Source organism: Herpailurus yagouaroundi, unplaced genomic scaffold (genome assembly GCF_014898765.1).
Source record: "Herpailurus yagouaroundi ecotype Mexico unplaced genomic scaffold, PumYag 100, whole genome shotgun sequence".
Classification (NCBI taxonomy): domain Eukaryota; kingdom Metazoa; phylum Chordata; class Mammalia; order Carnivora; family Felidae; genus Herpailurus; species Herpailurus yagouaroundi.
The window spans coordinates 26997824-27025301 of NW_024412391.1; the positions used below are offsets into that span (position 1 = coordinate 26997824).

Genomic DNA, 27478 nt, shown 5'->3' on the forward strand with positions numbered 1-27478 from the left:
TAGAATTTAAGATGAAGGTCAAGTGTCAAACCTTTTCAGTACAAAATAATTTTGTTTTTATAAAACAATCATGCTTCCACAGTATTTAGCTTTACATTTTCTTTAACTGGCCAAGTGAAATACAACAGAAAATTCAACAAGCACTGGTTGCATGAACTAATAGCATTTTTCCTTTTTGCATGAAATAATACTTGAGGAACTAAGTAGAAACGACTCTAAACTATTTTGTGCAGACGAATTTAAATACACCAGAGGTTTTTTCATCATTCAACTTATTTACATTGAGTTGGAACTCACCCAAATAATTTGGATAGTCCTAACTGAAGAAAATGTTGAAGTTCAGGCAAAGGAAAGAAGGGGAATCACAAGAACACATTGTGATAATAAATCTCAAATTTCTGCAGCATAGCTCTCCCATTTTGCTTTGTAGTTTTTTCCTATTATGTTTATTTGTTGTTTTTGCTTTTTGATAAATGGCTATGATTGGATGGATTGATTTGAGACCTGAAGTCATCCTCACCTTTATAAGGATTTAAAGGGGGAAAAAAAGTCATACAAATAATACTTCAAATGTCCAGTTGTTTTATCAACTTAGATTTCATGTTATCTCATAGGTGTATTTTTCTCAGTGAATTTTAGTGAAAATAACATTTGAGAAACTAATGGTATCTGGTTCTCAAAAGTCCTATGTAAAACTTGCAGTCTTCAAGAATGTACCCCAAATTTGTAGCATTGGGGTGAGGGTCAGGTCAGTGAGTCCTCGTCCTCTGATTCCACAAGCATGTAAACAGTCTTTGCTGCTTATCCATAAAATGATAAATTTATAAGCAATAGCCACTTGAGTCAGCTTGAACACGTTTAGGAAGAACAAATGGCTTTGCTAAAGATAGCCATTCTTGTGTTTGAGAGTTAATTACTCATAAGGGTCTAATTTTACCAGGAAAACTGTAGAAGTTCTTTTACTTTCTCTAGATGAGTGAACAGCAAAGTAAATGTAGTCCATGAATTTCAGACAATCTGGAAAGATAATTAATTGCTGCTTAACAAAAGACCATGAGCCAATTCCAAAAAATCTTCTTGAAGTCCATAATTTATAGCCATAAAAGCATCCTAATGTAAGTTAATTTAACTTCATGCCTAATGAATCCAAACATTAAATAGAAAATCTTCCCATTTGATAAACACTTCTAAATATAAGTGTATTAGGAATATATGCATATTAAGGAAATGTGTGGAAAAAAAATTTTTTTTACTTTTCTGTATTATCCAATGTTTAACTATGAGCATGTATAACTTTGGAAATAAGGAGGAAGTTGTTTTTAATTAAAGAAGGTACACACAGTTGTAATTCATTACTTGTTATGGCTATCTAACATTCACTTTCTAGTCAAATGTGTTCTAACTCCATGATTCTCACACAATGCTCACTATCAGTATTAATTTTCCATAAAATTACTTTTTTCCTCCTGATATGGTTGTCTGAGGTACTACTTCATCATGGAGACTGCAAAGCTCCAGCCACCTGACTCCTACTACAAATCTATTACTGGAAAAAAAAAAACTGAATTAGTGATTTCAAGAAGAAAAAACAACTGTAGGCTCTAACCCTGTCTGTAACATTTCCCAGTCACATGACCTTGGAAAATGTTATAGATCTCTCAGCTGCAGCTGCTGCTAGAAATAACAACTACTTTACCTGGTTTTCATGGGGGCCAAATTCATTGTTGTCTATAAAACATTACAAATGCACCTTATTATATGCTTCTTGATGTAAATTGGCTTCAGTTTAAATTTCAGAGCACTAGAGGTTATTATTATTGGGATTATAATCATAGTAATAGCTAACATTAATAGAGTTTTACCAGAGACCTGCAAAATGCTAGATATTTCACATACGTTATTTTATCTGATCCTTACAAAAGTGCAAGAGAGAAGTCCTAGAATTATCTCCCTCTTATAGATGGGTAACTGAGGCTGAGGGAATTTAAATAATTTGCCTAAAGAAGAGTTAGAATTGCAAAATAAGACTGTGATACCAAAGCTTACACTTGTATCAAATGTGTCATATTAGGACCAATTTAAAAAGGAAAAAAAAAAAAAAAAAAAAAACAGTTTACACTCAGCTATAACAGCCAAAGCACAAACAACAGTAGAAAACAACAAAGTGGACATCATAAAAACTAAAGAGTTTGGGGTCCCTGGGTGGCTCAGTTGGTTAAGTGTCTGACTCTTGGTTTTGGTTCAGGTCATGATATCATGGTTCATGGGGTCAAGCCCCACATTGGGCTCTGCAGTAACAGAATGGGGCCTGCTTGGGATTCTCTCTTTCCCTCTCTCTCTGCTCCTCCTTCACTCGTGCCGTCTCTGTCTCTCTCAAAATAAATAAGGTTTAAAACAATTAAAATTAAACACTTATGCTTCAAAAGATACTGTCAAGAAAGTGGGAAACCCAAAGAATGGGAGAAAAAATTTGCAAATCATATTATTTGATAAAAGTTTTATCCAAAATAGTTAGGGACTATTATAACTCAATAATAAAAAGATAACCCAATTTAGTCAGAGGCATAGGATCTGAATAGACATTTCTCCAAAAAAAGGTACAAAAACACCCAAAAGCAAATGAAAGAATTCCCAACCTTATTCGCCACTGGGGAAACGTAAATCAAAACCACAATGAGATACCGCCTCACACCCACTAGGAAGGCAATAATAAAAAAGACAGGTATTAATAAGTGTTGAAAAGGATTGGAAAAATTAGAACCTTCATACCCTGCAGTGGAGATGTAAATGATGCAGGCACTTTGAAAAAACAGTCTCAAAGGTCCTCAGACCATGAAACATAAAGTGACCATATGATCTAGCAATTCCACTTGCTGGTATATGCCCAAGAGAAATGAAAATGTGTGCCTATGCAAAAAATTGTACACAAATGTTCATAGAAGCCTTTTTTATAACAGGCAAAAAAGTAGAAATAATCCAAATATCATCTGCCGAATGGATAAATGTATATTCCTACAACTAGAATATAATTCAGAAATAAAAAGGGATGATATACTGACACATACTACAATATGGATGAATTTTGATAACACCACACACTGTTCCATTTATATGAAAGTATGAAATAGGTAAATCTATAGACACTGAAAGTGGATTAGCAGCTGCCTGGAGCGGGGTGGGGTCGGGGGAAGAGAATGACTGCTTATGGGTGTGGATTTTCTTTTTAGGGTGAAGCAAGTATTTTATTTATTTTTTGTTTGTTTAATTATTTTGAGAAAGAGACAGCACAAATGGAGGAGGGGCAGAGAAAGAATCTCAAGTAGGCTCTGCCCTGTCAGCTCAGAGCCCAATGTGGGGCTCGAACTCATGAACAGTGAGATCATGACCTGAGCTGAAATCAAGAGTCAGACACTTAAGTGACTGAGCCACCTGGGCGCTCCATGATGAAAGTATTTTAAAGTTGATAGTGACAGTTCCACATCTCTTCCAAAATCATTGAACTGAATACTTTAAATAGGAAAACTGGTATGTGAATTAGATCTCAATAAAGCTGGTTATTAAGAAAAACAGCATACAGAAATTTTTCAGGGTTGATTTTGAAAAGTTTTACCACATTTTATTTTTACCCCTAGAATGCATGAAATGCAAGTCCTTATTATGGTGACTTTGACACTCTAAGACCTTTCAAATAAGGGTGTGCCTGGATGGCTACCACAAGTGACCATGAGAGGATATAAGGATTGGTCACATGCATCATAAGTTGTGCAAATTACATTGTGAAGAAGCTACCATGGCAATAGTAATGCAAAGAAACTGAGGAATGGGCACCACTGATGAAAAACCTCTTATACCAGTTCTACTAATTCACTCCCATGACTTGGATTTCAGGAACTTGAGCAATTGAGAGACAAGCAAGGCTACAAAAATTCCTACCCATCTTGAAAGACAGAGAAGAAACAAAGCATTGTGATTTATAGCCTCTGCCCATGTGCTTTTGAAAAGCAGCCTCAGAGTGGTATTCCAGGGTTCTCATTTAATTTTATTCTATCTGGACATGAAGCCACTAAAAAAAGCCACAAAATTTATCATCGCTGGAGCTAGTGGCTAGAAAGATGGGATGATTAACTGCCCTATAAAATTGCAGTATCCTGTATAAGTTCACTTTTAGGAGCTCTTTACTGAGAAAGACAAGTCATACCAATGCTCTCTCATTTCTGGGTTTTATTTCCATTGGCAATAAGAAATGTATTTGAAATCAAGAAAATAAGGAAGCAGGGAAATGTATTGGCCTTAAGATTTTACGGTAGAAATGCCACTGGGTCACTGGCTGGTATTTGTAAAAGCTTACAGAGAGAAACTTGTATGACTGTCAGAACCTCACCACTATTACTGTTATTTTAGACAATCGCGTTCTGGAGAACAGAGAAGAAAAGTGGTTCCATGCCCAGTGGGAGCTGAGAAGGAAAGAAGGAAAACAAGTTATCTCTTCTTATTTCTAAGGTACGAACAAAACATACTTCACATGAATGGTATATTAAGGATATCACCCACATGATGATATATTGATTTAACTTTGCTGGTATTTGTTTTATAATCATCCCATTTATCTGGTATTCCCTCCCTTTTTCTAGAACCCTGAATCTTTCATTGAAGCTCTTTGTTCACCTAGTTTGTTAGGACACCATGACTAGGAACCAAAATAAACAGTCTCTAATGAGCTTCTCCATTCTTCAGCCATAAAATATCCACATCCTTTCCAAGCCCTGGTTTTCACGCTAGAGTCAACTCAACATCTGGAATCAAAGGTATTTGATTTCTCTCTGTTAAAGTGTTTCTCACAGGCGTGGAGATGACACACCTCTCCTGAGGCAGTAACCCTCTGAGAGGCTTTGGGCTGTGGAGTCAGGAATCTGTTTGGTACAAGCCGCCATAGGCAAAGCACAAGCTAATTCTCATGATCTCCAACACCCAAATCACTTAATGATCTCTCACGATGTGTACAAAAAATATCACTACTCATTAAATCCTCTCTGACACATGCTTGTTACTTACTGCCTTGAAGCAACTTTTCCCAAAATTAAAAAAAAAAAAAAGTGTGATTCCAACCAACACGGTTTATTTGAAGATGTTTATTTATCTATTTTGCTTGATAGATGGAATGGTAAAATGGAGGTTGGAGGTGACCTTGAAAATGTTCGAAGATAAAGATTAAGAACTAATACTCCCAGGGTGATACAGAATCATGCTGCATCAGGAAGACAAAGTTGATGCTTTTTTAAAGTCAGTCATGATAAAGTTGGTCTCTAGGGTGCTGCTTGTAACCAATTAACCAGATAAATGGTCAGTCAAATCTTAAAATGCTTCTCATTTATCTTAACCTTCTCTTTAACTTGCTTATGTTGTCTGCTCTGTTACACTGCTATACTACTGTTACTCATGATTACTTCTCAGAATGATTCAAAGAGCAGCATGGCATTGGATTCAGACTTCCCAGCTTTGGATGATTTCCCATCTTAAAACTGTATGTGGAATTTGGCTATTGGTGGCACTTTAACCTGTTTTAATCTTCTGTTGCTATTATTTCACCCTTAGAAAGAAAATTGCAAATTATAGCATTGAGAGGAAATTTAATATTTTCTTCTCCCTTTTGGTGTCACATTGCATGACTCAAGATTTAAGTTTCATATATATATAGATATATATATATATTTTTTTTTTTGAGAGAGAGAGAGAGAGACAGAGACAGAGAGTAAGCAGAGGAGGGGCAGAGAGAGAGAGGGAGACACAGAATCCAAAGCAGACTCCAGGCTCTGAGCTATCAGCACAGAGCCTGATGCGGAGTTCAAACCCACAAATCTCAAGATCATGACCTGAGCCAAAGTCGGTCGCTTAACTGACTGAGCCACCCAGGCGCCCCAAGATTTAAGTTTCAGATCCTGTTCCGAAGGTTGTGGATGCTATTTTTCATTTTCGTGGAGCTCTGATGCTACTGGTAGGGACTCTGACAATAAAACTCCCGAGAGGTGAAGGGAGAAGGAAAGGTGGCTGGCTGAATCTTTCCCTGCTGTGAATCCCAGAAAAAGGGAGCATGACAGAGGCAGGACATGGAGATAACCAGTGGTTCAAGGTTGACCAAGGAAATAAAACGCTACTGTAAGAACCTTACTTTAAATCCCCTTCACTTATTATTTACATCTTTTTTTTTTTTCATATAAGCAACATGTGGGTAAAGGTCCATAAACATTATAAGTAGCTTTTATCCCCCCAAGAGTAAAACACACAATAATAGAGGACTGAATTACTAACTGATCCTAATAAGCAATTTAAGAGTTCAAAATGGTCACCTTTACAATCAGGTCATTAAAAACAGAAATCATAAACACAAATCATGGTAGTTTAGTGAAAATCATTTTTTTAAAGGCACTTACGAATTACCGTGATCTTAAAATGTCACGCTCTCTTGCTTCCATACACACTTTAGGAAAATGAACTTGAAAGGAAATATTGAGCCAGATTCTCCTCCTTTTGAACTCAGCAGGAGTTCCCACTGGATGAAACCATTGGTAATTAGGGGGCTCTTAATTTTTAAAAGGATTCTCCCTGTCTCATCACTTAGCAGGGCTTTTTTTTTGCGGGGGGGGGGGGGTGGGCGGGTTGTACCAATACCAATTAAGTACCAGGTCACCCTGAAGAAAAATTAATAAATTCCTTGAAATAAAATCTGACTTCTATTCCCAAGAAACCTGAAATGCACTGAAATAGTTTCATATAAATTATGTATATGTGAGCCTCTCTGCAACCTAGGTTTAATTTCCCTCCTGTGTGCTCCATTCTCGCCTGTGTTTCTTCCACCTGAGCCATAGCCACAACTCGTCTATTTACTTGTCTGCCAATCCCTCACATCTCCAAACATACTTGACTTAAGCTCCATGAGGGCAAACACCTTTATAGATTCTTTATTTTACTGAGGTATCCCTCCTCCTGCTCCTATTGTACAGCATGGCACATAACTGTCACTCAATTATTTTCAAAATTGTTAAATTAATGTTACCACATGATGCTTTGTTTGCTAGTTTGTTTTCCTTATAAGATTAACTTCTTGATCAATGTAAGTGTAATATAAATCTTTGTATCTCCATTGCCTTCTCCAATGTTTAGGACTGGCCCAAAAAACTGAATAATGTGTTAACTACTCAAACTTTGTATATTTTTAGCCCATGTGATACTATTGCAAATACATGTTGCTCGGCCAATACTCCTGTTCAAATGTATTAAAAGCCAAAAACAGAGTCAAAACGTTTTTCAAGTCTATGGTAAATGTAATGGAAATGTCAAGGTGACTGTGCCCTCATATGACATAACTCACATATTAGGGTTTGCTCAAGGACCATTCTTTAGTAACAGTTCTGAGTCATAACTTAAAGCCAATAATACTAAAGATTCTAGCCAAGATTATTTAATTCTCCTCAATAAGATATTTTCATATTTAACACCCTTCATTACCAAAACATTCTTCCAAATGTCTGACCTTCATTCTATTTATTGGAGATGTGCCAAAATTTTATAAATGGAAAGTCATTCTTTGTTCTACTCAAGAGCAAATGGTCCTTTTTATTTCACCCTCCTTGACGATTCCCATATCATGTCACTTGACATCTTCCACATTGTCTCCATGTCATTTTACATACACTATAGATGAGATACACATAGCTTTTTAAAAGGTTCATAAACTAGTATAACTCCTTATATGTACTATATTTTACAGTCTCAAATTGCTTCTATAGTTCATTCTGTTTCTGAACACTGTTACTATTAGGAATTGAATTGTATTCCCCCCCTCCAAAAAAAGATGTTTGAGTCTTAACTCCCAGTACCTCTGAATATGATTTTATTTGGTGATAGGATCTTTACAGAGCTGATCATGTTAAAATTGGTTCATTTAGAGTGAGCCCTAACCCAATATAATTGGTGTCCTTATTTTAAAAAGGATGTTTGGACATAGAGACAGGCATCCTGAGAGAATCCCATGTGAAGATGAGGGCACAGATCAAAGTGAGCATCTCCAAGTCAAAGAGTGCCAGCAAATCACCAGAAGCAGGGGGAGGGGTATGGAACAGATTCTCTGTCACAGCCTCAGAAGAAACCAAACTTGCTGACACATGGATCTCAGACTTCTAGAATTCACAACTGTAAGACAAGAAATGTCTGTTATTTAAGCCACCCAGTTTTTGGTACTTTGTTACAGCAACCCTAGCAAACTAATACACTGGCACTCAGCAACAGAAAAACTCCATGTTAGGATGATGCATACAGAGGGTCACTGAACAAAGGTGATATCTGAGGATTTAAGATAAGGTTAAAAGTTGAAGAAAAAAGCCAATGGCACAGCACAGGCTGCAGATGTGGAACTGGACAGGTGCATTTGGGGGAAGGTGATCTCCATAATTCAGAGAAGATACTGGGCGTACTTCACAGAAGAGGAGGGTTAAATTTAGAGAAGAGGAATTCTTTTTAGAGCCTAGGGGTGAAGATGAAAAAATATCAGTATAATAATCATGCTAATAATCATACTAATGACAGTCTTTACCATTTACTAATAACCTATTCTATGTCTGGTATTACTTGCTGTTGTTTAATACATGGAAATTACTTATGTGTTAACTTACAGTGTGTTTTTGATGAGATTTATATTTAAATCATGAGCTTTGGGGAAGGCAGATTGTCCTCTGTAACACTGGTGGGTCTTGTCCAATCAGTTGAAGGCCCAAATAGAACAAAAGGCTGGCCTCCTGAAGCAAGAGAGAATTCTCCAGTGTACTGCCTTCAGAATAAAATGGGAACCTCAGCCCTCCTGGGTCTTCAGCTGCCAGCCCACCCTGAAGATTTTGCACGTGCAAGCCTTCATAATCACATGAGCCAATTCCTTATAATTTATTACACACACACACACACACACACACACACACACACACACACACACATATATCCTATTGGTCTGTTTCTCTGAGAACCCTAATACACATAATAAACATTCAATTCAATGAATGTTAGATATCATAATAATGCTGAGCTGTGTGAAATGAGGATAACTGATTGTACTGATGAGCATAGGAATCATCATTGGAAGTTAAGTAAATTGCTCAAGATCACACTGTTAATAAGTCACAAAGTAAGGATTCCAGCCAGGTTTGTCTGATTCCAAAGTACATGCTTCTCCCACTATATATTGCCATCTAAGAGCTGACAATGAGGATTAGATACCAAGTAGAATGTGAGACTATCTTCTTAGTGTATAGAGTGGATGAACTAAGGAACTCAAGGAAGGTCAAGAACAACCACCTTGGGGGAAAAACTAGCTGAGTGGTTTTCAGACTGGCCCCACCATCTAGTATTCCCTAGAGATACTTCAAGGAGTTCACCAGCTTTTGATTTGAGATGTCAATATTTTTAAGTGTTTTACTATTTTAAAAATAGGAACTAAAAATGTCACATATTTTCATATTATACTGTATTATATGACAATTTTAGCATACTGGATTCACCAAATCATTTTCCTGGACAGCCAAGCTAACTGACTTAGTGTCCACTCTATAGGAAAGGTTTCTCTGACATCTCTTTGCACACATTGAAAAATATTACAATCTGTCATTGGTTATTTCCACACTGCATAAGTGAGCATGTCACTGCAAACACATGTGGGCCAAGCTCAGTTAACAGCTCACCACATCTCTGGCATACCTGCTCACACAAGGTATCATCCCAGAATAGAATTGTGCAATTTCCAGGGAATGATAACAGGCCACACAAGATATCATCGTGGTTTTATAATACTTTATTCTGCTTACACATCTATATGGTGACACTGATTATAAAATTCACCACTGAGGTGCCTGGGTGGCTCAGTTGGTTAAGCGTCCAATTCTTGGTTTCAGCTCAAGTCATGATCTCACAGTTCATGGGTTCAAGCCCTGCATCAGGCTCTGCACTGACAGCACAGAGCCTGCTTGGGATCCTCTCTCTCTCCCTCTCTCCCTGCCCCTTCCTTTCTCTCACTCTCTCAAAATAAATAATTTTTTAAAAAACTCATCAATTTAGTACTAGCCTTCCCCAAAAAAGAAACACTACATTAAAATACAGTTTTTAAAGAAACTTTCAATATCATATACTTATTCAGACAATAACCTACCACTTTCTCCTTACTATCATAATTAAATTTTTCTTCTAACCCTTTTTGACATTCAGATCAAAAATATTCTTTTGACCCACTCTTGGCAAGTCACAGCTATGAAGAGGGTTACTGTGCCAAGCTGCATGCATAACGCCTTCACCTGTAGGACAGGCAGAATCATTTCAAGGCACAGTGATATGCTGACCTTGGACAACTTCTACTTTCATTAGAGTCTGGTTGACAAACTTCACACTAAATATTAACGGTTTCTTTCAAAACTAGATCACAGAGTAATCTTTCTCAAGAAACGTCAAGCAAGAAACTAAATTTAAGTTAACAGTCAACCCCGTGAGGGGCAACCAGTGCAAGTAATTCAATTGAGGTCACAGGAATATATACCTTCAATATATTGCTGAGTTTCCATACTACAATTCGTTCCTGGGCCTGATGGCTGACAAGCTTCCTTTGACATCAGTTATAAGAGGTATCTCAATTTCAGAAACATAACACTGTGAAAAAGGCAAACATAGAGGACCAAGAAAATACTGCATAAATGTTATGTAATCATTTTAGCCCTCATCTGGGTGTAAGAAGTTAACTATATCTTTGTACTTATGGAAGACTTCTTGTCTTCTATCATCACTTTTATTTGTATATATTGCAGTTCCAAGGAAGATTTCATTTGGAAATTGGGATTCACTAACGAAAGCATGTTTAAAAAAAAAAAAAAACTGTGAAAACCACTGCAACTAGGAAAATCCAAAACTTGTATATATACAAAGTATCAAAACATCAACTCAAAGAACCATCTGACAGGTGATGCTACCTCTTCCTTCAGTCCTAAGGTACAGAATAAGAGTAAACATAGAGAAAAAGATGACAAAAATGATGAACATCTAAGAATTGGTGATCACAGCAGGATCCCACCCAGGGTAGATGGTGGTGAGGGGAACACTGAAGTCATTGAACCCAGAACACAGCTGAGGTCTAAAGTTGACAATAGGAAGAGTGTATGTAAAAACTCAACAGAAGGCCTGGAGCAGTAGGTTTAATGAAAAGGAAAATGACAGGAAGGTGGATTTGGAAAATGAGAAAAAAAAAAAGAAAAAAAAAAAAGGGTGATGGCTAGTACCTGGATGGAACAAATCAGGATAAGAAGCGCAGTCTGGTTTTGTACAACTGAGCTATTCCCATGTAACAATGGTTGGCTATTGGCATGCTTTTGGCTGACCACATCTTTCACTCTTCAACTGGACATTTAGAATTTTAAAGGCCTTATTAACCTAAGACAATGCCCTTTCCTCCCCCTCCCCATCCTCTTTTTCATTCCCTACTACCCCAAGGAGCTTGTCACATGGATCTAAACAAAGCATCTGTGGAAAGGCATGTTTCTGGCACTTCCAAGAAGAACAGAGTCTAATGCATTATTTAAATATTTTTATAATGCTTGCACCAAAAAATAATAAATTTCAGAGACAAGAAAATTAAGAAAATCTATTTTAAAAATTAAGTGAAATTATAGCATTCACCAATTTCATTCTAGACTTTTGGATAGTGTGATGCACTGGTTAAGAGTAGCATTCTGGGGGCATCTGAGTGGCTCAGTTGGTTAAGCGTCAGACTTTGGCTCAGGTCATGATCTCATGGTTTGTGAATTTGAGTCCCGCATTGGGCTCTCTGCTCTCAGTGCAGAGCCGGCTTTGAATCTTCTGTTTCCCTCTCTCTCTGCCCCTCCCCTACTCGCACATCTCTTTCTCTCTCCCTCTCAAAAAAACAAACATTAAAAATAAATGTAAAAAAAAAAAGAGTAGAGTTCTGGATTTAGACCAATATAAATACACATCATGACTTCACAGTAATTAGCTTAGTAATAGCTAGGTGACCTTGCATAAACTCTTTACAATCTTTCTAAACCACTTATTTCTTACAAGTAGAATCTGTTTAGAATTGAAGAGTTCACTGAGGTAATACAGGCAATCCCTGGTACATGGAAAGTGCTCAGTAAATGTCAGGAGGTACTGGAAGACAAAACTACAGATTTCAGGAATTATAGAAGAGGAAATTCTGAATTCTGTGACACATTAAACTATGTGTTTCTATTGTTAATTTCCTGAAAAATATGGTGAACTTTCAAAATCCCCTTCCTTGGACACTAAGGTTGAAAAAGAGGAATGTTGGGAGAGAGAAGGTTCATAGCACTGGGAGAAGATGGAATCACTTCCATATCCCCCATTGTAGGATTATGTGGTGGAATCTATCATTTGTCCTCAACTCTAGTTTGTGTTGTTTTATTTTTTTCTTTTACTAAGGTTGAGAAGCAGTAGTTGGGTCATTTAAACCCATTTTCCTAAGACTGACATAATGGTTTACAGACTTCAGTAGGCAAAAAGAGTCACCTGGAATGTTGAAAAAAAATGAGGTTGCCCCCTCCCACGGATTTTGACTTAGTAGGGATGGAGTGGGATCTAGGAATCTGCATATTTGATGTGATATATATATATATATAAAATTTAATAAATTAGTAATTAATTTAATAATACATCAATCTTTTTTAAAGCAGGTAGTTGGCAGACCATAGTTTCAGATGTACCTCCCGAAAGCTATAGAAATACTGTTAATGATGAAGAGCCTCCTCATTTTGAGAACATATGTATTTAGCTGAACAATTTATTTATCCTGTTTCTAGTTAGATTTCCCTTTCAACAGAATAACTAAACTTTGATCAAATTTTCAGAAGCAGATTTGGTGGCTCATTGTGTTTTCATAATAATTTATACATATCTACTAATCCCAAAATTTGACTCTACTCTGCAGTAATAGGGGTTGGAGTGACAGAGTGCGACTTGGTAAAAACATGAGTTGTGTTGCTACCCTTAGCAACAGCAAAAACAATTGAATCAGAGTTCAAAAAATTGCCAAGTTAACACCTCAACGGATCCAAAGACTCTGCTCAAGGATTAAATCCAATATACATTTCTAAATGTAATCATCTTATCTTTATATCTCACAGGAAATATTTTTAAAAATTTTAAAGAACACATCAAACAATTTTTGTCAAGAAAGTATATTGTTGACTTTATTTTGTGAGATGATCCTTATTCAGTCAATTTTATAAATCAATAAAAAGCTTAAGTTCCCTTCATTGCATCATGGCCTTGGTGCTCTAAAGTGAAAAAAATTATCAATAAAAATATTAACATGAAAATTCTAATACAAGAAGAATAGTTAGAATGTATAATAAGTTTTGATAGATGTTCTAAGTTTTCAAAGTACTATATTCCTGGGACACTCTAGACACTCAATATTTATGTCAAATAAATGCATGCATTTGTGCATGAATGACTGAAAATCACGTATGTATTTTAAATTTACCACTTTTACATTAATGAGTTCACTTCATAGTTGATTGTCTTTCTAGCTAATAAAATTCCATTACATGAAATGTATTCTAATGCTATTGTGATGGCTACCTCTGATCTTTAATTTCATCAGTTTTATAAACTCTTTAATATGTGAATAAAATTTTAGATCTCAGTGTAGGTGTGTGTACATATGTATATATTTTTTACTTAAATTCCAGTTAGCATACAATGTAATATTAGTTTCAAGTGTACAATATAGTGATCCAACACTTCCATACATCAGTTAGTCATTGCTCATCAGGACAAGTACACTCCTTAGTCCCCATCACCTATTTAACCCATCCCTCCACAACCTTGCCTCTGGTAAGGGTCTGTTTCTTGGTCTGTCTCTCTCTTTTTGTGTGTGTATATATATATAATGCTCTGAATTAACAGATTTATGTAAATTAATGATGTTGGTCCCAATGGACTCCATAATCAAATTGTTATGGGGGATTTATTTGCTTTATGCCCTTTTGTTCACAGTGCATATATACAAGCTAAACATTGACTTTTATCAATAAAAGAGAGTAGCCCTATTATATATTAAGTGAAAGGTGTAGAAACAAGGCTAATGTGAGTTTTTAGAAGCCAACCCTATCTTTGAGTTGAAAGGTATACGTGCTTTTTGGTAATACATATTTCATCAGCCTACTTATTATTTTATTAAAAAAATGTATTCAGAGGTCCAAGACTTAAATGAATTAAAGGCCTTTTTTTTAAAAAAAGACTAAATTGCAATACATACAATTAGGAAGAAACTTTGGAAATAATCATTTTAATAACCTGGTTTAAAATTTAACTATCAGGGACCCTGAATACTAACATAACATATGAAGAGAAAAATATTTTGAAAGAAAAGTCTATCTATGGCAAAGTTGGTTATTGTTGATCTTCTGAAGAAAAATGCTACTATACTAAGCCGGAATCTTTCCATAAAGTCCTGTAAACTACACAAGAAAGAAACAGATTTTCCTATTTTATATTATACTTCAGAACACATGGACTTGATAAAACTAATATTTTTATTCAAAATTAGACATTTTATCTTCAGAATACCAAAGTTTAAGTTCCATATCTACAAGTTTTTATATTTCCATCAAAAATCACATTTTAGCACTATATCCTTAAACTGAATTAGTCAAGTTTTAGTCAATTCAACAAGTATATTTTAAGGGCCTATTTATTATGCCAGGGAGTCAGACAGGTGCTTGGTACCAAAAAAATGGGTAAGAGCCTCGGCCTTGAAGGACACATCAAAAGATGCATATGCAAACATGAAGAAGAGATGGTCAGTAGATTCCTAGAAGACAAAATAATTCTGAGAAATTAACAGCTGTTAAGCTAATATTTTCCTCTTCTGAAAAGTCCATTTTGCATGTTTGTTTCACTTTTTAAAATTACTAAATTACTGAATAACAATAATGTTAATCACATATGACCCTTGAAAACATTTTCTAGATCTTTGAGTAATTTTAAAGCTGTATATTTTGAAGCTTATTGCAATTGACTTTTTTTAAAAAGAATATTTTGTGATGTGAAAACTATATGAAATTCAAATTTCAGTGCCCATAAATAAAGTTTTATAGAAACACAGCCATACCCATTTGTTTGCATATTGTCTCTGGTTACTTTCCCACACAATGGCAGAACCACACGGCCCACAGCGTTGAAAACTTACTATCTGGCCTTTTACAGAAAAAGTTTGCCAAACCCTGATCTAATGTACAGCAATGAACTTTGGTTGAAAAAGTAAAGCTTTGTTATTGTAGCTTTATTTTCCAGAATTCCCAAAGATGTTTAAGATGAACAAAATGTGCAAATAAGCTTTCTATAAAGTTTCTCCAGGATGCTGCCTCTAGAAGTAGGACTGCTAACCCCCACTAGCAGGGGCTTCCTTTTCTTGTTCCCACAACCAACACTGGGCTCTAAAGTCTGGCCTTGAACTCCTTCTAAACACAGCTGTCAGGCCTCTGGGATTCTGCCCTTTTGGCTTAATTTTCACATGTTGATCTGACAGGCACCAGATTAAATTTTGTGGGGCCCTCTCTTAAGTTAAGAACTTCAAGTTTAGAACATCACTAGGCATTTGGGGGGTGGGTGTGAATTTAGTGGAAGCTCAGTAGCAGTATTAGGAAAGAGAGCTCTGTGTGTTTTAACAGACTCAAAGTTTTAACCTGAAACAATGATACCTAATCTTTTCCAGAGTAATGGGAATCTTTTATTAACACACACACAAAAATATTTCATGATAGTAGGTGTGCTCTTATTTATTTCATCACTGCAGATAATATCTGAAGCCCCAGCAGATTTTCATACCTCCTTCTTGAATGTCTAGGATCACAGAAATCAGATGTGTAAAAACTACTGCAAAAGGAGTGAAATTTGAGTGGAGTGGGGTGAGAGCACTTCAGACGTCATTGGTGGGTTTGGAGGGGGCAGGGTAGTAGGAGAGTTTTAAGTAGAATTTCTTTTTTTTTTAATGTTTATTTATTTATTTTGAGAGAGAGAGTGCACACACACACACACACACACACACACACACGAGCACGGGAGGGGCAGAGAGAGGGAGAAAGAGAATCCTAAGCATGTGCTATTAGCGTAGAGCCTGATGCAGGGCTTCATCCTACACCCTGGGATCATGACCTCAGCTGAAATCAAGAGTCCAATGCTCAACCGAGTGAGCCACCTGGTACCCCTAGAATTTCTAAGTAGATCTTAACTTGTGCGTTTCCATAACACAGCTACTTACTCCTGACACACTCTTGAGGGGACTCCACAGCACAATAAAGCCAAACAAGCAGCCACTTCAAATCCTTCCCTGGACACCACCCTGGACTTTACTGAACAGCGTGAGGGCAGTATTTATCATTCTGTCACCTGAGACATCTTAATCTTGCTTACCTCAAGCTGGAAAACACTTTTAATATATTTTCAAATAACTGTATTACCTGGTCTTGAGCTGTATGCATCATTTCCTTTTTAACCTTAAAAAGAAGCCTAGGGTCCACTTGGCCTCCACCCCGACCCCAAGCCTTCTCCAAATCAATCTCACCCACAATCGTCATCATCACGCACCAAATGTCTTTCAAATCCATGTTTCTATCCCTAGAGCTCACCATTTCCTTGGCAAAACTGCAACAACTTTTTACTAGTCATGTCACTCCTCTGCTTGAAATCCATGGCTTTTCACTTCCAATATGATAAAACCCAAACAAAGCTCACCAAGGCCCTTAGAACCAGGCCCTTGCTAGAGTTTCAAGACCCATCTCCCACAAATCTGTCACACGTTATGCTCCAGTCACAGGGAATGTTTCCGTATTCTTTGAAGGTGTCTTGCTCACTCTTGCTGCCAGTCCTCTACAAGGTCTGCTGCTTCTGTGTTTACATTTTTCCTAACCCATCTCCACCCTCCCTGGATAATCTTGTTTAGGTGTCAATTCAAGAATCACTTCTCTAAGTGACTTCCTTAACCAGCTTTAGACTGGATTAGATGCCCCATAGAGTGTTTCTATAAGCCCTTGAGACTCTGGGTTTCAGAGATTTCATTCCACAAAGGCAGCACCAATTTCTTTCTTGTCCATCTCAACTTTATTAATGCCCTGTGTAGAATACACCAGATGGTGAATCAATGAATTAGGGCATTCTCCAAGCTCTCCTGAATCATGACCTTCAAAGAAGTACTGATTCAACTCCTTGAGGCAAACTATGGGAGATTTCTCTAATCATATCAGATCAAAGCTCAGTTTCAGGGCTGAGAATCCTAACAATAAGATCTTTAAATCATTACTTTATCTCACGAGCAAAGAACTAGCAAGCAGGGTTCCCCCAGAAAGGCTAAGTCCTGGCCATAAAGGGACACAAGAAAAATCTGACAGAATTAATTGTTCTGAGTGTTAAAACTCTATCCACAGCCCTGTTTTCATTGACCCCTTTTTATGAGAATGATGGTGCATTACAAGACTACTGAATATCTTCAATCTGTAGTTAATTTGTAAGTCTCCAAGGTTGATCACTGTGAAATCATTATCATCACAAAGAACTATCTATTGGCGTGCCTGGGTGGCTCAGTCAGTTGGGCGTCTGACTTCAGCTCAGGTCATGATCTTGCAGTTTGTGACTTCAAGCCCCGCATGCTGACGGTTCAGAGCCTGGAGCCTGTTTCAGATCTGTCTCCCTTTCTCTCTGTGCCCCTCCCCAGCACGTGCGCATGCTCTCTCTCTCTCAAAAATGAATAAATGTTAACAATTTTTTTAAAAAAGAACTATTTATTAAACCACTACATGCAAGAGTCTTAAAATGGTCTGAACGCTATATTAAACGACTCATGGAAGGCCCTGACATCCAGGACTTTCCAATTTGAAATAGTCATTGATGTTAAAAGACAGTAATAAGCTAATAGAGCTGCAAAGAGAATAGCAAGCTTGACAAGCCTTGCCACTTGGAAACAGCTGTGAAAGTCAAATCTTTCAGAGCTCTAGAAGAAATACATTCATTCCCCACACCAAGCAATCTAACTGAATTTTTACAGGTTTCTTGCTAAAAGAAGCCTGAGCTCCTTTCTCACACAAAGCTCAATAGTAAAGGCACTTTGTAATGCTAATTTCCCTCTTAAACAACTACCAGGTAAATTCGTCAGAGCTGATGAGAAACACCTGAAATAGTAATGTTTTGCTCTGTGATAAGGCACCCAATGTATTTTACAAATTAAACATTCAGTCCGGGTCCATGATCAGACTCCATCATTATCTGTTTTCCCCCCTTGACCTCATTGCATCTCAGGGATTTTGTTCCAGGGAAGTGCTCTACACAGATGCGTCAGGAATCAGTGGAATCAAAATTGCCAAAATTGCTGCTGAGTCAGAGGTGTTTTTAAAAATATGACAAACAACATATAGCTGCATGCTAAACGGTTAACACCCTTCCCTGACGGTTTTGCAATCCTATACTTATATCATAGCTGTATCACACTGAAATTACAGGTTCCTGTGAGACAACACTAGCAGTAATAATACATGTTAGAATGGGGCTCATTTACAGGTCTTTTAAACAAGTTTGAACATTTATACCTTGAATATTATCTTACTAAGTCCTACTTCCTCCCACAAAACATAAATGTAAAACTGAAAAAACATGATTTCCCTAGTGTATTAGTTGGCTCTGAGGGATATTTTGGTTGTCACATCAAACATAAAATATTGATGAAGGAGTTAAGAAAAATAGATTCCACTTCTCTCTTTAACAAAGAATTGAACATTAAAGCTACACCATCTCCTATGTGTTATGTGTGTAAGAATACTCTTAGAGTGCCAATAATTTGAACATACAAAAACTATTGAAATACACTTCAAAACCAAGGAGGAATTTTTAAACTAGCAAAATTAACTAAAAGAAACTTGAATTGTGTATATATATATATATATATATATATATATATATATATATATATATGTTTTATATGTTAAAATACATATAATTACAATTTTGGTCCTATCATGCAAAAGAGACACTTTGAGAATTCCGAAAGTTAAATAAATCAAAATTGACACATATCCCAGGTTGGAAAATCTGAACTGTATCATAAAACATGATCAGCAAAAGGTGTTTGGATACAAAGGAAGATTAAGTGTAGGGAGTCAACATTTGCCAGTGTTCAGGCAACAGTGTCCAAGAGAAAGGGGCCTCTCTGTTCCAACAGTGTTCTCCTTCAGTTCCTACAGGAGACAAAGCCAAGAAAGTACATGGGAACCCCGGGGTTGTCCTCCCTGGATGATATTTGTGGACTGACTAAATGGGCTCATGTCATTCAGGCCTTCATGGCAGATGTACAACTCAACAGAAATTGTGCATCTCATATTGGCCTTTGTTTCATGCATCCACTTCTTTCGGTTCAAATAGTTAGTCTAAGCTTTGTCTGAGAGGCAAACCTGAGATAATGCAGGTGTATTGAGCAGGATAGGACTAGACTTCTGTTTGAGCGGCCAACTGGTCTCTCTTGGTAGCAGTTCTATGAATACCCACCAACAAAATGCAAAAATATTTATGACTGCCATAACTTTAGATTCCCTTCTGCCTTACAAACAAGTAATGAAATGTAAATATAAAATCACTGTAATGGATTTTTTTACAATGTGCTATAATTTATGTAATCAAACAAGTATGGTCCTCTTCAAAACCGTCATCTTTATGGTTCTTTCATTATAAACTTATTGTAATTATGCTTCTGTTGCTCAAAGCACTTAATGTCTTTAAGTCTTGCAATACATATTTAAAAAAAATTTTTTAATGTTTATTTTTGAGACAGAGGGAGACAGAGCATGAGTGGGGGAGGGGCAGAGAGAGAGGGAAACACAGAATCTGAAACAGGCTCCAGGCTCTGAGCTGTCAGCACAGAGCCCAACGCGGGGCTCAAACCTATGAACCATGAGATCATGACCTGAGCCGAAGTCGACGCTTAACCAACTGAGCCACCCAGGCGCCCGTGCAATACATATTTTTGAATGATACCTAAACGTAAGTAGCACTTGGCTGTTAACAAAGCAAATTATGATGAAGAATCTTTATACTTCCAGGGTGGACTTGATTTTGAGATATAGTCAAGTCATTGACAAGCATGTTCTAGTGAGCAGTGTGGGTAATAGGACTATTAACCTAATGGAAGCTATGACTAGAAATAATGGCTAAAAAGTAATGAAGCTACTATATACTCATGAGAAGAAATTTGTATTGCTGTTTTTAACGGTAATTTCATAAAAAGAATCCAAAAGTATTTTGATCAATGGCAGAATGTTTAGAATTCAAGAGCTTGGTTTTCACTGGTAGCTATTTTGATTCACCACACCCATTCTAAAACATGAATTATAGTTTATTTGTTTAAAAACCTCTTATAAATTTGTGTTTAATTGTTACAAAAGTATCTTAAATGATCTTATTATTAACCTGAGACTTATGTAATTCTTGGCCTTCAATCCTAACATTACTGTATTTACTCTTTGGTCTTATTTGAGACTTCTCTGTGGAGTTTATCAGGAGCCCCACTCAGTTTCGTAAGAATCTGTGGCATTGTACACTTGGATTCTGTGGGGTTCTGACAATTCCTCAAGCATAGATCTAGACGCCTGGTATGGATGCCATGACTAAAATTCAAGATACTTAAGACATCAGATGTCTTTCACATTTTGTACTGGGTGTAAAGCCCATGCAAAATTAAGACAGTACTTAAATTTATCCCAAAATTTATTAGCTTCTTCAATAATAAAACCTAAACAATGAAAGATAAATTTAATATGATCTATAACCCAGACCATCATAACCTTACTTTGATGCTCTGAAAATGAAAGGATCATATTCAGAAAGTTACATTCTAAAACATTTAACAACCTTATGATATAAAAATATGATTTTTTCCACGTATATCTAATAAGGGCATGCTAGATGAGATTTTACCTAAATTAAATTTTCATCCAGGCCCATTCTTACAAAGTGTCACAAAGCTTTATTCAACAAAGCATTGAGGATCTTATATAAACAAAGTACTTGATATTGTAATGAATGTAAAAATATGATAATAGCTAAGCATGTACTGGGCTAAGCTCTTTACATGCATTTTCTCAACTGATTAACCCCTATAACATAGGTCCTATTTAGTCTCCAAGTTATAAAGGTCAAGTCACACAAACACAAAGATGGTAAAGGACTTGCCTCCTGTCACACAGCAGAATCTAAACAATCTGAATCTAAAGCCTAACACCTTGATCACTAAACACTATTAGCTACTCCAATGCAGAAAATAAATTTCTTACTCTTTCAGAATTAAAACTGAGAAGAAAGTTTATAAATCACTGCTATTCTAGGTGATTGTCAGTTTCTATAAATAGTAGGAACTTAACTTTTTAAAACACACCTCTTCTTAGAGCCATTTATTATGAAATAGTTTGGAGAACAGGAATGAGTATGCTCTTAACAATCCTTGTAGCCATTATAATACATTTTTTAAACAAATCAACCAGAGTTTTTTTTGAAACTATACTAAAATTTATAAGATGATCAATTAAAAAAAATACTTTGTAGATCAAGTGATCTAATTTAAATCAACAATGTGCTAATTAAAATTTCCTTAGTACCTAGAAGCATCCAAAGGATATTTATTTTTCTGAAAACTGCATTTTTAGACTGATTGGCACTTATGTTGCTCAATATGCTCTACTAAAAAGTCTACAGTTTATGTCAAGTAGCATTCTGATTTTGCAAGTAGTAGGAAAATAAATCCCACTTTTTATAGATGGAGTAACAAAAGATGCTGAAAACATAAATACAGAAGGTACTTCTAAAGAGTAAAGTCCTTCTTTCCTGCCCACAGGAAGGTGCTTTACTTCAATGGCCAATGGCCTTTCCTTAGCACGTGAGCTCCATGCTTACTACACGTGCAGAGAATAAAACATAGAAAGATATGAAAGCTCCTTTCCCACACACACATATGGGCATATTTATATTTGGCTTTTCTGATACCTAAGTATGCTGATTCATTGGATAAGTATGAGTCAAGTAATATTCCGTGAGAGCTGTACCTATTCATTCATTCACACAGTATAACAGGAACAAAGTAGACACGGTATCCAAAGAACACTTCAAATTTAAAATGCTACATCTAATTACACTTTGCCTAAGACTCTGAACTTAGACTCTGTTTTTAAAAATATCACTAGACGAAGTTTGCAAGCTTTTATGGCTCATCACTTGCCAAGTAGGATAAGTGTATAATTTATTACACGTCAGTTGGGTATAACTTCAGTATCTAGTCCCATGGCTTCACTTTTTCGTGATAATTCTAACCCCCCCCCCCCTTTAAAAATGTATAACTTGTAGAATTGACTTTTTAAAGAAAGATACTTCAAAGGATTTGCCTTCATCCTTAAAAGAATAATGGAATTGTGGCAAATACTTGTTAGACTTATTCAGTATCATAACAATAAAAACCTGATTTAAGCTCCTATCACCCACTTGACCCTTCTCCCCTAAAAAAAAAAAAAGTTCAAATTTCAGTCAACGAATGTTTTCTGCGCACCTGCTATATGTAAACATGGCACTTGCAATATGTATGCTAAAAGACATCTAAGTTTCCAAAGCATGATGAAGTGGGGGAAACAAGGGACCAAACTTAAGTATTTGTTATCAACAAGTTTTTAACTCATTCATTTCTTAGAAAAACCTTAGAAGACAGTTGCACAGTAGCACATGGGGGCTTGAGAGTAGACTTCCAGGTGCAAGTAGTTCAGCCTTCAAAGCTAAAGCTCTGCTTCCAAACAACTGGCTTCAGTTCATTCTTTAATCTCCTTAACGTTTTCTATTTTATTCACAAAATCCACGTTCTCCAAAACAATGAATGACAGCGCATCTTTAAAACAAACAAAAACAAAAAACCTATCCCTCTTTCCCCAAAACCCAGCCCATACACACGCCCTCTGCTTTCGTGGGCACGTGTCCTTCCAAAATTCTGCAGGACACCCCCTCTCACCTGAAAAAAAGTTTGGAGAGGACGCTGGCCTTTTCCAGAGGCGACCTCTGCATGGTCTCTGCGCGCGTCGGGGTCCCTGCTGGGGCAGGCTGGGCTCCAACTCCTAATGCCAAACGCCCTACTCTTCTGGCACAGGCTGCTCGCCCCTTTTTCTCTGACCCGCAGTGATGTCATTTGCTTCCAACTCCCCCCACCCACCGCTACCCCACACACCTCCCCTTTCCTGTCTCCTTCCCCCGCCTCCCCTGCCCAGGTTAAAAACTGTGCGCTGCCAGGTCCAGCCCCCAATTTGCCCCAGCCGCTTCCTCCACCTTCTGCGCTCCCCGAGCGCTCCTTCTTCTCGTCTCCTTCCCACCCCGGCTGCCCCGCGCCTCCCGTGGCCCATTCTCCCAGCCGGGCTCCCTCGCGCGCGCTCCTTCCAGGCCCGCGTGCGTACCGTCCAGCCCCAGCCCGGCCCGCAAGCGGGGGCCTGTTGCGGCCGCCCTCCGTGTCCGGCCTCCGACGCCGGGCGGGAGCAGAACCGTCCCCCGGGCAGCCTCCGGCACCCTCCTCCGCGCCAGGTTCCGCGGGACGCGGGGCGTGCGGCCGACAACTTCCGAGCCTTCTTCCGAGAGCCTAGCCGGGCTCGGGTTGCGCTGGCGAGGTGCATTCTGAAGGGGGAACGGAATGTGTCTCTCCTGTATCAAAACGCAGCCTCAGAGACCCGGAAAGTTCGGCGGCGGCGGCGGCGTCTGCTGTGTTCACCTCAGCGCTTCCTCTGAGTGCCTGAGGCAAACCACGCTGTTAGTTTCAGGCTTAGGCGAGCTGTGAGTGCGGCTCAGACCCCTGGGAGACGCGCTCCCGGGGGGTGGAAATCCCGCGGGGAGGTGAGCGCTTTGTCATTTACGCTCACGATTTGTTCATTGTCCCGAGTGCTGAGTCGGACTTGCGTTCTGAAGGAAGGCTTTGCTGAGGGCTAGCGACTACGATGACAAATCGACAGTGTGTAAACTAACCCGCCCTCCTATAGATTTCCAAGTCTCGGTCGGCAAGAACATCTTGACTAATACACCGAAAGGAATCCGGCCTTTGAAGGGAAAGTAGCGCGTTAACCTCGAGCTGACTCACAGAAGCGCCATCTTCGGCTCTCTGAGGGCATCGAAGCTTTCCCAGGTGTGGGCGCCTTAGCTTCCCCGACGTTTTGTTGTGTGGATGGCGCGCCTGCCTGATGGGTTTTAAAGAGCCAAGACTTTTTAGGTCCTGAATCCTATGGTGGAAGAGCAAGGGCACTTTGAATTTAAAATGAAAAATTCAAATGAAAGTAAACATTTTGACCTGATTACTGCCCCTACAACTAAGGAAAGGGTGTTTACTTGTAGAGTACCTCATGGTTGATTTGTGGTCACCCAAATAGAGTACAAATAAAACGTGCATTTCACAGTAACAGAAAGGAACAGGCATTTAAAGTAATGAATGCATTCAGGTTTTTATAGCTCCAACTTTGCATTTATTTCATTGTCACCTTTTTTTCTATCTTAAAGTGAGTTGGACAAACATTTAAATTTTATTATTCTATACTAGTAGAGAAAATAGGAGTAAAGAGATAAACAAAAATGCATGAAGTTAGATACCAAGAAAGAACTTCAGCATTTCTAACTCGTGATCCTTGCTTCAAATCTCTCCACTGTGACATACAAGTTGAGGCTCTGTCCTCATTATTGACTTTTCCCAGGTATGTGATTGAACTCACAGGATCCACTTCCCTACCCCCACTCTATTGTTTGCTTTATAACAGATTTTGAAATGCATTAGTAATCCATTCGTCTTTGTCACCAAAGAGCAAGTGATAATAAAGGGATTAACAAGTTCCAGAGATCACAAAAGCTGACCAAGTGATATGGTTTGAAAAGACCCCAAATATTTGTCAGTCTCCTTCCTCTAGAAAGAATAAATGAAATAATGATTGCTTCTTGAATTCTTACTGTTTGCCAGGCATCATCTCATGAAAACTTTGTTACAATCATGTAAATGGGTGTTATTTTTCACAATTTTCAGTTAAGGAAACAGGGAAGAGAAGTAAATGCCTGTAATGGTAGGACTAAGACTCAAACTCAGGTCTAATGCCAAACCACAACTCCCACCAGTGTGTAACACTGCTTCTAATCACATCATCCATCCTATATTGATATACCATCACTTACCAACCCAGTTTTTCTCCTCATATTGGTTTCATGAAATCATGACTGCCAGAACCTGCTCAGGACTGAGACAAGAAGTCAAAAACCTAGGTGCGCCTGGGTGGCTTGGTCAGTTAAGCATCCGACTTTGGCTCAGGTCATGCATGATCTCACGTTCCCTGAGTTCAAGCCCCATGTCGGCTCTGTGCTGACAGCTCAGAGCTGGAGCCTGCTTCGGATTCTTGTCTTCCTCTCTCTGCCCCTCCCCTGCTCACGCTGTCTCTCTTACTCTTAAAAATAAACATAAAAAAAATTTTTTTTAAAAAGCAAAAATCTACAAATCAAATAGTTACTGGTTTTATATTTTTAACAAATGACATTTAAATATTCCATTTAAAGCATGTATACACACACGTATATACATATAGGTTTTTACTATAAAAGATTATATACCAAATTTGTTCTTGGCATAAGTAAGATTTCACTATTTTTCAGAACAATAATACTGCTAGCAGATAGGAACAAATGAACTGAGCCATGATATTCAAGATTTGCATCTAGGTACCTATCTAATGAGAGAACGTAGATTGATGCACCAGGAAAGTGTTCAAATGTGGCTGAAGGTCAAGACTGAAATCCTAAATGTGGCTTTGAGATATCAGAAAGAGGAAAGAGATCAGTGACCAAGATGAAAGTATAGAGTGGTAATAAGAAACTGTGAAGCTCTTCTCTCCAAGCTGCTTAAGTATCAACTCATAAAATTTTATTATAATATTTTAATAGCTTATGTTTGTTGAGCACTTCTATATATGCCAAGCACCATGCCAAATACATGGCATGTTTTGCCTTTTTTAATCTTTATAACACTTTCATTGGACAGGTTTCTTCATCATCCATATATCCAAGACCCATGGTGGGTGTAGAGTTTACTTAAAAATAAAGAAATCTTAAAAAAAAAAAAAAAGATTAGGTAGCCATTTGTATGGCATTTTTTATTGCTGTAAAATGCACATAACATCAAATTTACCATCTTAAACAATTTTTTAAATGTACAGTTCAGGGATAATACATTCATACTGTTGTGCAACCTATCACTACCATCCATCCCCACAACTCTTTTTTATCTTGTAAAATTGAAACACTATACCCGTTACACAATACCGCTCCATTCTTCCCTTCCCCCATGCCCCTGGCAACCACATTATACTTTCTTGTCTTCATGACTTTGGCTACTCTACCCCCAAAGAGGTAGAATCATACAGTATTAGTCTTTTTGTGACAGGCTTATTTTACTTAGCATAATGTCCTCAAGGTTTATCCATGTTGTAGCATATTATGGAATTTCCTTCCTTTTTAAGGCTGAGCAATATTCTATTATATGTATATATCACATTTTGCTTATCAATTCATCCAGTGATGGACATTTGGGTTTTAGTTACTGTGACTAATACTGCTATGAACATTAGTGTACAAATTGTGTAGCATCATTTTAAGGATATGTTTAAAAAGAAACAAGAAGAGGAGTGCCTGGCTGGCTCAGTCAGAAGAGCATGCAACTCTTGATGTCAGAGTAGTGAGTTCAAGCCCCATACTGGGTGTGGCAGTTACTTTAAAATAAATAAACTTAAAAAAAAAGATAAATAGAAGAAAAGGAAGCCAACATTTATTTAGTACCTACTATGTGTTCAGCAATGTCTTATGCTTCGTACCAATGAGCTCAATATATGAAAGCTTATGAGATAAGCTTCTGGTCATGTTCCTCACTCTGCCAGATGATGGCTGAAGTCCCGCCATTAGATATCACCAGAGTGAAATTTTTCTATACTTTATTTATCCATTATTTTCTATTTCATTTGAGTGTGTTCCTCAGATTCTGTCCTGAGAATGGGCTTAAAGTAGGCTTAAGTAGGTAGTGACCATGGGTGCACCAAAAACTGGAAAAGTAAAAGGAGAAAGGAAAAAGTCACCTCCATCAGGAAGGAAAGCTCATCAAAAAAGAGACAGGCAAGGCCTTGTTAGCTTCATGTGCTCAGGCTGGTTCTGCTTATAAACTTCCCTAAGCTGGAAGGGTAAGAGCAGCCGGGCTTCTTCCACAGTGTGCTGCAGTGATGACCAACCACGTATATACACATGATAGTCTTACAAAGACATCTCAGACCCAGAGAGAGGTGTTCTGGTACGTGCGTAGGCCAGAGTATCATTTACTTGTACTGCTTTCAACCCTATGTGATCTGACAAT

The 27478-nt window shown here is 37.7% G+C and overlaps 1 protein-coding gene across 2 annotated transcripts in view; it reads right to left on the reverse strand.

Moving 5' to 3' along the window:
- Positions 1 to 23269, reverse strand: part of CFTR (CF transmembrane conductance regulator) — a 187169-nt gene extending 163900 nt beyond the window's left edge. Inside the window, exon 1 of one of the 2 annotated variants that reach the window (XM_040472161.1) lies at positions 23084 to 23269. In XM_040472161.1, coding sequence (XP_040328095.1) covers positions 23084 to 23136 — 53 coding nt within the window. In that variant the 5' untranslated portion in view covers positions 23137 to 23269. The remainder of the gene's footprint in view (positions 1 to 23083) is intronic. The other variant, XM_040472160.1, reaches the window with a different exon arrangement.
- Between the last annotated feature and the right edge of the window lie 4209 nt (positions 23270 to 27478).